The sequence below is a fragment of the Gracilinanus agilis genome, chromosome 1 (genome assembly GCF_016433145.1).
Source record: "Gracilinanus agilis isolate LMUSP501 chromosome 1, AgileGrace, whole genome shotgun sequence".
Lineage (NCBI taxonomy): Eukaryota > Metazoa > Chordata > Mammalia > Didelphimorphia > Didelphidae > Gracilinanus > Gracilinanus agilis.
Window position 1 is genome coordinate 341,125,088 of NC_058130.1, and position 13,683 is coordinate 341,138,770.

The 13,683-nt window shown below is 37.0% G+C and overlaps 1 protein-coding gene across 1 annotated transcript in view; it reads left to right on the top strand.

Moving 5' to 3' along the window:
* Positions 1-13,683, top strand: part of LOC123251555 (ras GTPase-activating-like protein IQGAP2) — a 44,162-nt gene that overhangs the window by 14,974 nt on the left and 15,505 nt on the right. The window contains exons 4-8 of the mRNA XM_044680850.1: positions 547-631; positions 2,717-2,880; positions 4,506-4,666; positions 6,167-6,291; positions 13,041-13,219. Of these exons, the coding sequence (XP_044536785.1) occupies positions 547-631; positions 2,717-2,880; positions 4,506-4,666; positions 6,167-6,291; positions 13,041-13,219 (714 nt within the window). The remainder of the gene's footprint in view (positions 1-546; positions 632-2,716; positions 2,881-4,505; positions 4,667-6,166; positions 6,292-13,040; positions 13,220-13,683) is intronic.

A 13,683-nucleotide genomic window follows, 5' to 3' on the forward strand; every position in this document is an offset into this window, starting at 1 on the left:
CTTGAATTAATTGAATTTTAAGTTCTTGAGTTAATTGAATTTTGTGATCTTCCAAAGCCTGTTTCCAATTCACTGGAGTTTCTATAGTTTTTCTTGGAGTTCCTTGATCTTCTGTTTCATTTGCTCTTTTTTCACTATCTGGAAAGAAGATGTCCATTGTAATTTCTTTTTTCTTTTTCCGTTGTTTACTAATATTTTTTTCCTTCTTTCCCTCCTGTGCCTTCTCTGCTCTGCTAACTGATTAGGTTAAGCAGATGGTTTTAATGAGCTTTGATGAATGATCTTCTCCAAGCTGGCAACAGAATTTTGCAGTTACTTTTTCTGCAGTGTATGGCAGAGGGGTGTTGGAGTTTCCCTGCCCTCTGTAGACTTCTTATCTATCCAATTGATAGGATTAACCCAGGACAGGGGTTGATCTGTAGAGCTTGAATGTGCCCTGAGGCTAAAAACTCCAGAGAAATGGCAGAGGGGACAGTCAAGATGGAGTGTTTTCACTGTGTTTCTCTGACTTTCTCTTCTTGCCACCTCCCTGCCATTTGTGTTCAGCTTCCTAAGTCTGGCACCAGCAAGGCACTCACTCCAGGCTATTTTGCCCTCACGGAGATTTCAGGAGCCACTGGAGACTCACACAGCATGTGGGGGAGGGGTCCTGGGATTCCCTTCTTCTTTACCCTCAAACCCAGCAGTTTAAGAATTCAGACCTTTTTTCTTGGTGTACCTCTTGAGCTGTCCAGCGAGTAGGGTTCCTCTTCTCTGGCCTGTTGTTAGATTTGGTTTTCTTTACTAAGCTCTTTGTTTTTCATCTCTGTATGGAAGGGTGTAGAGTTCTGAAGTTTTGCTCCGTCTAAGCTGCCATCTTCCCAGAATTCAGTTTTATAAATATTGAACAACAGTAACAAAAAGGAATCTTGATTCTGTGTCTATTAAGCCCATATTTTGCATGAAAATCAGTGCCATATTTGAAAGATTTTACCTCAAGGACTTAACTCTTCAAAACTTATTTCCTTTTGGGGGAGATTCAGTGGAGGTATTGTTTTTCAGAGTATCCTTCTATCTGAAGAAGAAAGAGATGCATTCCAGGACCTACTGACTCAATTAGAAATACAAGCAATCATCAATAAAATCAATAGTAAGTGACGTCATTTTGTGAAAGAAGTGTTTTATATTTGCTAGGTGATGATATGAATTAGAGGAAAAGTGAAAACAGATGCCTTACCCAATTGTATTTCTTAAATGGATAATAATATAGAAATGTTACTATTGGTAATGAGAGTGGATAGGTATCTAGCTATTTTTGATTAAACTTTTAGGGTTCCACGGATTTTTCATTCCTCAATTTTTAAAGTTCCTCACTAGTCAATATGATCTTGTAATCAGTTTTATCACACCACTTCTACTTGTGAATACCTACACTGGGATTTTGAATTTTGTTGTAGTTTCTACTCACTTTTTCAATTCTATATATTTTTATTAACTTCATGATTCAAACATTTTTTTTACTATATTGGGTCTTTGAATTTTTCTTGAATTTCATTTTGTTTTTCCCTTTTGAATCTTTTGATGTCATGATTCTGACTTACTTTTTTTTACTATATTGTACCTCTGCAATTTGCTTGGATTTATCTTTGTTTTCCTGTTTTGAGTCATTGGACATCATTATTCGAATATTAATCATTTTTTGATGAAGAAAGATCCTGGTGCACTGTAATGTGTTGGTGTTCTAATCTGAAAGTGACAGACCTTCCTTTGTTTCATTTAAGACCTGTCTCTCCACTGCACGAGTTCAAAGTGTGTAAGAGTTGTTTTCTTTCAGCCTGCATAGCTTTAGTCCAAGTCAGTGAGATTATTGATAGACAAGAGGAAGGCGTGCTCCTGTCAGATTTGAATCCTACCATTCTGATGCCTTCTGGATTCATGCAGCTCAATTCCTCATGGTACCTAGAGGAGTGGTGTGACTCCAAGAAACTTCAATCTCAGTTAATTAAAATGAGCATAAGTTACTTTGGATGTCTCCACCTGCATTTATTATCCCTGCTAGTACAAGTCATTTCTCTCTGAACTCCAGTACAGACAGTCTACAAATTTATTTGGACTCTACTCCAGTGAATCTAAATTGCCCATGTATTCCAGACCATTAACAGATCCCAGGGAAAGGGAAGTGTATTGGGACCTATAATCTAGGCACTTGTGCTTTGAAATACCATTTCCAAGTATAAAAATAGATGGGTGGGCTTTGAAATGGGGACATTAATAAAGAGGAATTTTTCCCAAGAAAAATAAACAGTGAAACTGTAAAGATAGAGGAAGAACATATTTGAGAGAAGAGAAAAAATAGAACAAAGTGTTATTAAAATTAGTTAAAATTGAGATATAAAAAAGTATACTTTTTTTCAATCATTTGCATCTATTGAAAACCAAAGTTTGCTACAGCTAAAGTATCTATCATTGCAAATGTGGTTCAAGTTGGAGGCCTTTTTAAGTCCCTGTGGTGGTATTCTTTTGGTAAGCTAAAAGACTATATGGCAATAGCTGATCTATGATTCATGTTGAAAATTAATGAGACCATCCATGACTACCACCTCATGGTATGGTCTAGCCAGAAAGACTAGGCTCGTTCTCCTCCTAAGAGTGTAGTGATCTTTAAGCCCAATTCTGGAGAGGAACACCAATAAAGTAAAGTGAGATTCTGACTGCCATGGCATGCTTGTCCTTCCAGGGCTTGCTGCTATCGATGAAATCAATGCTGTGATTCGAGAAGGTCATCCCAGTGACACCATGACTGCACTCATGAAACCTGAGGCCCAGCTCCCTCCCATCCTTCCATTCGCTGCCGTTATGTATCAGAATGAACTTTTCAACCTTCAGAAACAGAACTCTTTGGTAAGTGCCAAAGGACTCTGGCAGCATGACTGTCTCAAAGTGGAGTATTTGGTTAGAAGGGCAGAATAATCTTGAAAAGGAGGTGTTGCTCTACGATCCTTTTGCATGATCTCAGAATGGGAAGAAACCTCGTGGGGCATTCAGGCCATTCATAGAATCTACCTCTTCTTCACTTAAAATAGTGATTCCCTAGAAAGCATAGGCACTGCATTGTCTGGACCCCAATGACAGGTTGTCCTTTGGATGGAGCATTGGACAGGGAGGCATGCAGACTTTGGTTCCAGTGGGGCCTCAGACACTCTGTAGCTGGGTGATCCTGATCTAGGCTCTGTAAGAGGGAGATTTTAGATATTATATAGATATATATTTAAAGTGTGGCCACCAGGAATCAATAATTCAGATTAATTCCATAATTAAAATAGACCCAAGTCAGGATCGGGTTTATGGTAGTTTATTTACAATCAGGAAGGTGAAAGGTAGGGAAATAAAGAGAGGGAGAGGCTAGTCCAGGCCTGCAGAGGCCCTGGATGGAGAGAGAGAGTTAAAGGGCTAATTAAACTAAATTACATGCCACAAGGCCTTAGCAATCAGAGAGGCAAGAGCCTACTTAAGGTAGAGTCTTGAAAACACCAAGGTAGGTCAAGGAAGTCAGCCTAACTTACCCACGTGACAATTCAGAGTGGAAGTAGTCTGAGGTCTCAGCCAAGAACCTTCAGCACCAAGTTCAAAGCGGGAACTGCCCCAACAGGAAGTAACCAACATACTTGAAGAGATAGTGTCTCTCCTCACTTCCTGTGGGTCCACCTCTAATTCAAGTGGACAAATGGCAGCCTCTGCACTGATTTGGACTGCCCAAAGGGCAGTCCCTTGTTCTTGTATTGTTACTTATTGTCACGTGTGGGTAACTCATCTCCCCTCCCCACTAAGGGAGGTGGGGATGACATCATCTTGGGTAAGTAGAGTTTTGACTATGAATGGGCCAGAGCTAATTCCATTTACACAGCTCTTAACCCCAATGGCCTAGCCCTTGCCATTTTTCTGTCTTGGAATCTCTACTTAACATTAATTTTAAGATAGAAGGGAAGGGATTTAAGAAATAGCCTGAGATGGAGCAGTCAGGCAAATAGGAGGAAAACTTGGAAAAGGGCAACACCATGAAACTTTAAGGCCGTGTGACCTTACTTAAGTTAATTAAACCCCATTGCCTTGCCCTTCCCATACTTTTAACTTAGAACCTATGCACAGTATTGATTTGAAAAAGGAAGGTAAGGGATAAAAAAAAACAAAAAAACCCAGCAGCTTTCTAAACCTTAAAGTACTATGCCTGACATAGTACCAGTGCTCCGTGTGGCATTATCCGTTGTGGCCCTCATAATCAGCTTGTAGAAATATCAGCTCTTGGTATTTTCATGGAGCACACTGTTATTCATTGTTATTCATCCTTCTTCTCCTTCTTATCAACTGTTACTCCTACGCATTTCATTTTCTCAAGTTTTGACCACCTTACCCTAAGCAGAAATGTGTTTAATGAAGGTTTTACTTTTTTGTTTTTCATGGTTTTTTTTTAAATGATAATTTATGTAATGCTGGAAACATTATCCTCACTGACTTATGTTCTCCTACAGAACTACCTGGCCCCTGAGCAGCTGTCCATGACAGTAGAAATGGTGTCAGGTGTTGTTTTGCTTAACCAGGCATTGGAAACAGAGGATCTTGTGTTAATACAGAATCATCTCCAAAATCCTTCAATAGGCATCACTAAAGTGGATGAAGACCACTTGGAAAGGTAAGGGATCCTTCATTGTTCTCAGCTCTTTATAAATGGTAGAGGTGAGATTCTGTTATCATTTACTCCAGGGACCACCAATCTCAAGGAGGCAGCCCTCCCTGTCTCAGGCCCCTTTTGAAATGTTTTATTTCCTTATTCCAAAAAGAATGGTCAATTATATTTTAACCAATCAGACTTTTAAGTATGATTATTCTTAGCTTTATTAACTATATAATTAATCAGTAAGTAATTTCTTGGCTAGTTGATTACAAAATAACACAATCAATTTCAGTTTCAAAGAAAATAATCCTAACACTGATCCAAATATTATTTTAATAACAATCTTTCATATTTCAGTGTTTCTCAAAGGTGAGTTTACTTGACTTGTTCTTTTACTTTATGCTAGGGGGTTAATAAGAATGGTCTAGTGTAATGGGGAAGTGGCTTGTTCTAATTTTTCATTCCTTGTCTTCCTTTCTCTCTGTACAAGGATCAGGGAAGCTTGAAAGCAGTTTCAGGCATCTGTGTGAGATTGTGAAATTCTTGGGTGCAGCCTTGCTGGGAAGTTTTAAAGTCTTTTAACTCATTATTTGCTAGTTTGTTATAGGAGCATTTTAGGGGAATTTCTATATTATATATAAGGGTGGGGCATTCCTAGAAATTTATAGGGGGCCTATAAGGGTTCTAATGATAGCCTTTACTAATTTTCCTGTATCTCCCTAGGGTTGAATAGATAAATATATTGGTTATAACAAAACTACTAAGGAATGTTAACAAGAGAGAAGTCATGTGGAGGAATCTTGAGTGGGGGTAATCCATCCTTCCTCGAATTTCTCTCTGAGGTTCTGCGACCCCATTATGAGACCTCGTCAATCAGGAGGGGGTTTGACGGCCCTCTGTACTATAGTCCATCAATATAGCAACCACGGACATCCAGCCCTTTATCAGCTATGACATAGACAGTAACAATAAAATCTTTTTTTCTTTTTTCATTTTTTTTAATCCCTCACCTTCTGTCAGTTGTTAGGTAAAAGAAAAACAAGGGTTGGGCAAGAGGGGCTATGATTTACCCAGGGTCAGAGAGCTAGGAAGGGTCTGAAGCCCCTCCAACATTTTGTTCTCTCAGAGGAGGACAACTTCATGAGACCTTCCTTCCCTGAGCCTTCCCTTGTCAGTATGTCCCCACCTGGAAGTCATTTTATGTATACTCTAAATGTTCACCCATCGCAGTGTAACCCCTCATAAGGTGAGGTGGTCAGAGATGATTTGGTTTTGTCTTGGTGTTCTCAAGAACCTCCATTTCCCAAATGGCTCTTTATTTATTAACATAATCATTTTCTACATGCTTATATAGTGAATCTCATTGAAGGGCTACACAGCATGCTGCCTCCCTTTTCTCATATTGTTCTGCTTCCAATATCTAGCTCTGAGAGTGTCTGTCCTGTTTAGTCAATTTTTTAAGAAGTCAACTAAAGAGGAAAATTATAATCGATGTAAGGTGACTTTTGTCTTCCCCAGGTATGCTAGCAGGCTCGTGTCCATTAAAAGACAAGTCTCATCTCAAGGACAAGATAACTTAAGCCGGGATGAAATCCAAAATTTCCTTGATATTGTTAATGTGGAAATTCAAGAAGAGAAAGCATGTAAGTGCAACCATTTGCAGAATGGTTGAGGATGTTGGTATTTTAGATAATTGAATATTTGACTTCAAGCCAATGGTTTACTCAATTTTTCAGCCTTTTTGGGGAAATTGTTCTAATATTTATTATGTGATTTTTGTCTTAGTAAATGGAAGGAGAATCAAAACATATATTGTTTCCAAGCCAGAAGAGAGGTAAGGACTAGGCAAGTTGGATTAGCCAGATCTGAATCCAGAGCGTCTGAACTCCAGGTTTGGCACTCTTATCCACAGCCACTTACCTTCCCCTCTTGATGATTTCTAAAGATGCCTTTTACATGGCAATGAATATAACTTAACACATTCTTGACTGTAGAACTCTGATCATCATTATGAGCAAAGTTGATGATAGAAATATAAAGGATATGGGATATTGGACCTAAACATTTAGTCAGCCAAGAAAACATTCTCAAATAATCAGGAAATATCTGATGTGTGTCTCAGTGTATAAACTGCTGAATTAATAGTCAAGAAAGCTTGAAGTCAACTCTTATCTCAGACACTGACTAAATCTATTACCCTAGGCCAATGATTTCACCTCTGTCTCAGTTTCCTCAACCCCAGTATGGGGGAAATAATAGTACCTACCTCTCAGGGTTGTTATAAAGATCAAAGGAGATGATATTTAGGATGCACTTAGCACAGTTCCTGTCAACTAGTAGGTGCAGAATTCATCTTTGTTCCCTTTCCTTCAATAAGTTGCTGATACTTTCTTAGATTCCTATGATTATCAAAACTGATGAAAATCAGTAGTCTTGATTTCTAGTCCCAGGTATGTCATTAAAGCCTTTGGAACTGTTGGAAAAAATTATTTGTTCTCTATGGGCCTCAATTTCTTAATCTGTATAATGAGGATTTGGCAGGATATAACTTCTAAGCTCCCCTGTGGGATACTTCAAGGTATGTTTTTTTATATTTTCTGCCCCCACCTCTCATCCTTGTTATCCTCCCACCTTGGTCACCTTCTTTGACTTGTTAGCAGTGACTCATCATAATTTCTGTGAAGTCACACACATTGTGTGCATTCCTTTTCCTCTTTTTGTCTCATGCTTTTGACTTTGTTTTCTTGGAGGACTTCATTGCTAGTTGATTTTTAAGGCTTGTTGGGCTTCTCGTGCTTCGAAATTTTGAAAACACTCTTGGATGATATCTGTGTCCTAGTCAACTGTAGCTGCTGAAAATCTTCTTGCCCCATTTTAGGGGGCAAGAAGCCTGAGACTCCATATTCATCTTTTCATCAAGGATCATTCATCTCTTTTTTTTTCTTTAATAATTTTTGATTTTTAGAAAAATTTTCCATGGTTATATAAGTTATGTTTTTATTTTCCCCTTCACCTCCTCAACCCCCGGCTCCCTATGCTGTAGCCAATTCGCATTTCCACTGGTTTTATTATGTGTGGTCAGTCAAGACTTATTTACACATTATTGATAGTTACATGGGTGTGGTCTTTTCAGGTCTTCATCCACAATCATGTCCTCATCAACCCAGGTGTCCAAGCAGTTGTTTTTCTTCTGTGTTTCCACTCCTGTAGTTCTTCCTCTGAATGTGGGTAGTGTTCTTTTCCATAAATCCCTCAGAATTGTCTTGGGTCATTGCATTGCTGCTAATACAGACATCCATTACATTCTATTTTACCACAGTATATCAGTCTCTGTGTACAATGTTCTTCTGGCTCTGCTCCTTTCACTCTGCATCAATTCCTGGAGGTCTTCCAGTTCACATGGAATTCCTCCAGTTTATTATTCCTTTGAGCACAAAAGTATTCCATCACCAACATATACCAGAATTTGTTCAGCCATTCCCCAATTGAAGGGCATACCCTTGCTTTCCAGTTTTTTGCCACCACAAAGAGCTCAGTGATAAATATTTTTGTGCAAATCTGTTTATCTATAATCTCTCTGGGTACAATTCCAGCAATGGTATGGCTGGATCAAAGGGCAGGCATTTTTTTTTTATCACTCTTTGGGCATAGTTCCAAATTGCCATCCAGAATGGTTGGATCAGTTCACAACTCCACCAGCAGTGTATTAACGTACCAATTTTGCCACATCCCCTCCAACATTCATTACTCTCCCCTGCTATCATTTTAGTCATTCTGCTAGGTGTGAGGTGGTACCTCAGAGTTGTTTTGATTTGCATTTCTTTAATTATTAGAGATTTAGAACACTTTCTCATGTGCTTATTGATATTTTTTATTTCTTTATCTGAAAATTGCATATTCATGTCCCTTACCCATTTATTAATTGGGGAATAGCTTGATTTTTTACACAGTCGATTTATCTCCTTGTATATTTGAGTAATTAGACCTCTGTCAGAATTTTTTGTTATAAAGATTTTTTCCCAGTTTGTTGTTTCCCTTCTGATTTTGGTTGCATTGTTTTTCTTTGTACAAAAACTTTTTAATTTAATATAATCAAAACTATTTATTTTACATTTTGTAATTTTCTCTAACTCTTGTTTGGTTTTAAAATCTTTCCTTTCCCAGAGATCTGACAAGTATACTATTCTGTGTTCACCTAATTTACTTACATTTTCCTTCTTTATATTTAAGTCTTTCACCCATTCTGAATTTATCTTGGTGTATGGTGTGAGATGTTGCTCTAAACCTAATCTCTCCCATATTGTTTTCCAATTTTCCCAGCAGTTTTTGTCAAATAGTGGATTCATGTCCCAAAAGTTGGGCTCTTTGGGTTTATCATACACTGTCTTGCTGACATCACTTACCCCAAGTCTATTCCACTGATCCTCACTTCTGTCTCTTAGCCAGTACCATATAGTTTTGATTACCACTGCTTTATAGTATAGCTTAATATCTGGTACTACTAGGCCCCCTTCCTTCACATTTTTTTTTCATTATTTCCCTTGATATTCTTGATCTTTTGTTCTTCCAAATAAACTTTGTTATAGTTTTTTCTAATGTAGTAAAAAAGGTTTTTGGTAGCTTGATAGGTATGGTACTAAATAAGTAAATGAATTTGAGTAGAATGGTCATTTTTATTATGTTAGCTCGTCCTACCCATGAGCAATCAATGGCTTTCCAGTTGTTGAGATCTAGTTTTATTTGTTTGGAAAGTGTTTTGTAGTTGTTTTCGTACAATTGTTGTGTTTGTTTTGGTAGATAAGATTCCCAAGTATTTTATATTGTCTAAGGTGATTTTAAATGGCGTTTCTCTTTCTACCTCTTGCTGCTGTGATGTGTTGGAAATATATAGAAATGCTGATGATTTATGTGCATTTATTTTGTACACCGCAACTTTGCTAAAGTTGTTGATTATTTCTACTAGCTTTTTAGTTGATTCTCTAGGACTTTTTAAGTAGACCATCATATCATCTGCAAAGAGTGATAGCTTAGTCTCCTCCTTGCCTATTTTAATACCTTCAATTCCTTTTTCTTCTCTAATTGCTACTGCTAGTGTTTCTAGTACAATGTTAAATAAAAGAGGTGATAATGGGCATCCTTGTTTCACACCTGATCTTTTATTGGAAAGGCTTCTAATTTATCCCCATTGCATATGATGCTTGTTGATGGTTTAAGATATATACTGTTTATTATTTTAGGAAAGAACCTTCTATTCCTATACTTTCTAGTGTTTTCAGTAGGAATGGGTGTTGTATTTTGTCAAAGGCTTTTTCAGCATCTATTGAGATAAGCATGTGGTTTTTGTTGGTTTGCTTGTTGATATGGTCAATTATGTGGATGGTTTTCCTAATGTTGAACCATCCTTGCATTCCTGGTATAAATCCCACCTGATCATGATGAATAACCCTCTTGATCACTCTCTGCAGTCTTTTTGCTAGTATTCTATTTAAGATTTTTGCATCTATATTCATTAAGGAGATTGGTTTGTAATTTTCTTTCTCTGTTTTTGATCTGCCTGGCTTTGGAATAAGTACCATATTTGTGTCATAAAAGGAGTTTGGTAAGACTCCTTCTTTGCTTATTATATCAAATAATTTTTATAGTATTGGGATTAATTGCTCTTTGAATGTCTGATAGAATTCACTTGTGTATCCATCAGGTCCTGCTGATTTTTTCTTAGGGAGTTCTTTGATGGCTTGTTCAATTTCTTTTTCTGATATGGGATTATTTAAGTATTCTATTTCTTCTGCTGTTAATCTAGGCAATTTATATTTTTGTAAATATTCATCCACATCTCCTAGATTGTTATATTTATTGCCATATAATTGGGCAAAATAGTTTTTAATGATTTCCTTAATTTCCCCTTCATTAGAGATAAGGTCTCCTTTTTCATCTTTGATACTGTCAATTTGGGTTTCTTCTTTCCCTTTTTTAATTAGATTGACCAGTACTTTGTATATTTTATCTGTTTTTTTCAAAATACCAGCTTCTACTCTTATTTATTAATTCAAAAGTTCTTTTACTTTTGATTTTATTAATTTCTCCTTTCATTTTTAGTATTTCTTTTTTAGTTTTCATCTGAGAATTTTTAATTTGTTCATTTTCTAGTTTTTTAAGTTGCATTCCCAATTCATTAACCTCTGCCCTCCCTAATTTGTTAATATATGCACTCAATGATATTAATTTTCCCCTTAGAACTGCTTTGGCTGCATCCCATAAGTTTGGGTAAGATGTCTCATCACTGTCATTATCTTCAATGAAATTATTAATTGTTTCTGTGATTTGTTCTTTCACTAAATTATTTTGGTGAATCATATTATTTAATTTCCAATTAGTTTTTGGTTTGCCTCTCCATGTATTCTTACTAATAACTATTTTTATTGCATTATGATCTGAGAAGGTTACATTGATTATTTCTGCTTTTTTGCATTTGTTTGCCATGTTTCTGTGCCCTATTACATGGTGTATCATTGTGAATGTTCCATGTGCTGCTGAAAAGAAGGTTTATTCCTTTTTGTCTCTATTTATTTTTTTTAAAACCCTTGTACTTCGGTGTATTGTCTCATAGGTGGAAGAGTGGTAAGGGTGGGCAATGGGGGCCAAGTGACTTGCCCAGGGTCACACAGCTGGGAAGTGGCTGAGGCCGGGTTTGAACCTAGGACCTCCTGTCTCTAGACCTGACTCTCACTCCACTGAGCTACCCAGCTGCCCCCTGTCTCTATTTATTTTTCTCCAAATAGCTATTAACTCGAATTTTTCTATGGTTTCATTTACTTCTCTTATCTCTTTCTTATTTATTTTTTGGTTTGACTTATCTAGATCTGATAGGGGAAGGTTCAGGTCCCCCACTAGTATGGTTTTGCTATCTATTTCATCCTTGAGCTCCACTAGCTTCTCCTTTAGAAATTTGAAAGCTATTCCATTTGGTGCATACATATTGAGTACTGATATTTCTTCATTGTTTATACTGCCTTTTATTAGGATGTAGTAACCTTCCCTATCTCTTTTAACCTTATCTATTTTTACTTTGGCTCTGTCAGAGATCATGATAGCCACCCCTGCCTTCTTTTTCTCCCTTGAAGCCCAAAAGATTTAGGACCATTCATCTCTAATATGGTCTAAGTATTGTAGACCTGGTCAAGGTTAGTGGTAATTGGTAGCTTTCTGCAAGACAGGACTGAAAAAGAATTTGAGCAGCTTTGTTTCCTAAACCTTGATGTTGAAAAATATGGAGAGCCCATTATTATAGTGCTTCATAAGGGATTGTCTTATTTTTGTTCTTTTTTATTTTGTCCATAAAAAGTTCTCCCATTTAGGCACCACAAGAATATTTTTTACTATTATTCCATTCATTAGGAATTTTGTGAATCTGCCAGGAAATTGCTTATATTGTATACAGACCTCAGTGTTGGATTTGGTCAAAAAGACCTGGGTTGAAATGTCCTCTAACATGTTCATGCATAACAGCAGGCTCTGATTTAGAGTGTAAAGGGACATTATGGGTCAAGGAAATTCATCTCACAACCACTTTGGGACCTAAGTAATTTAAGTGGCTTTGACAAATACTCAATACCTTCTTTTTCCTGTAGACTATCTAACAATCCTCAGGAGATAAACCATTGTTTAGGCCCCTCTCAATTATCGTCCAGAGCTAAAAAAAAATCCTGAAATTGAGAAGCAGTATCTATTTAAATTATGAAGTATTAAATGCCTCAGATAAACAAGGCGCAGAGCCTTAATTTCCTTTTTTTTAGACCAATGAGGTATGTAAATTATTATTTTACTGCTAAGTATATCTTAAATTGATCATCAGAATCCGATTAAGTAAGAGGATGTTGAAACGTGTGAAATGTTGTACAGTCAGAAAAGCAATATGGCATTGTGTCACTGGTTTTATAGTCCAGATTAAGTGGTTTTTATTCCTCCATCCAGTATTTTTGAGTTATGTAACTCTGAGCACATACTCTCGATATTTGTAGACTTCTTTACCAATAAAACACATTAAGGGCATTTAATTGTCTCAGTGGATAGAAATGGTTTGGAGACAAGAGATCCTGAGTTCAAATGTAACCTCGAAGAGGTCTTATCTGTGTGACCCTGGTCAAGTAACTTTGCCACAATTGCCTAACACTTACTGCTCTTCTGTTTTGGAACTAAAACTTAGTATCACGTTTAAAACAGCAGGTAAGAGCTTAACCACAAACAAACACAGAGAAAAAGAAAAATAGTTCTTCTTTATTTTTATCCAGAAAATAATATAAGGTAAAACAGGGCAGACTTATGTCATCACAACATTTTTCTTATTTCCTATTATTGCTTTAAAAAATGCCTTCTATTCCTCTCCCATGTTCAGTGCATGCAGCAGTCATTGCAATTAATGAAGCCGTTAAGAAGGGCAGTGCAGAGCAGACGCTAGTAACTCTGAAGAATCCAAAAGCTGCTTTAATCTCTGTCAATGATAGCCTCTCCTCAAATTATCAAGAGGAACTTCGGGAAGCCAAGCAGAGAAAAGAAGAGATTGCAAAAGTGAAGGTACTTCATTAGATAATGAGTAAATGTATAATATAGTTAACTGTGTTCGTAAAGAAAAAAAGTGACTACTAGGAAGATATATGAAGTATTACTTATTAATCAGTAACCAGGCAAGGCAAGAACAAAAGAATCTGAAAGAATAATATTATGTAAAAGAATTTGAATTCAAATGCCAAAAAATGCATGAGGAACTCACAGTTTTATTGAAGATCACTGAAAAGTAAGTACTAGGAGATGAGGATAAAATACAAAGTATAGGGAGTCCTTTACTTTGAAAGCCCTAGAACTGAAATGGTGAACCTATGGCACATGTGCTAGACAGCACAGAGAAACCCCTCTGTGAGCATAGGGAGCTTCCCCTGCACAGGTGCTTCCCTGCCCCTGAGCACTTCCCAACTCTAGTTTTCCTGGAATCCTGATGTTCCTCATCATGTTCTTTCTTGAGAAAAATCTCAATCCTAGCT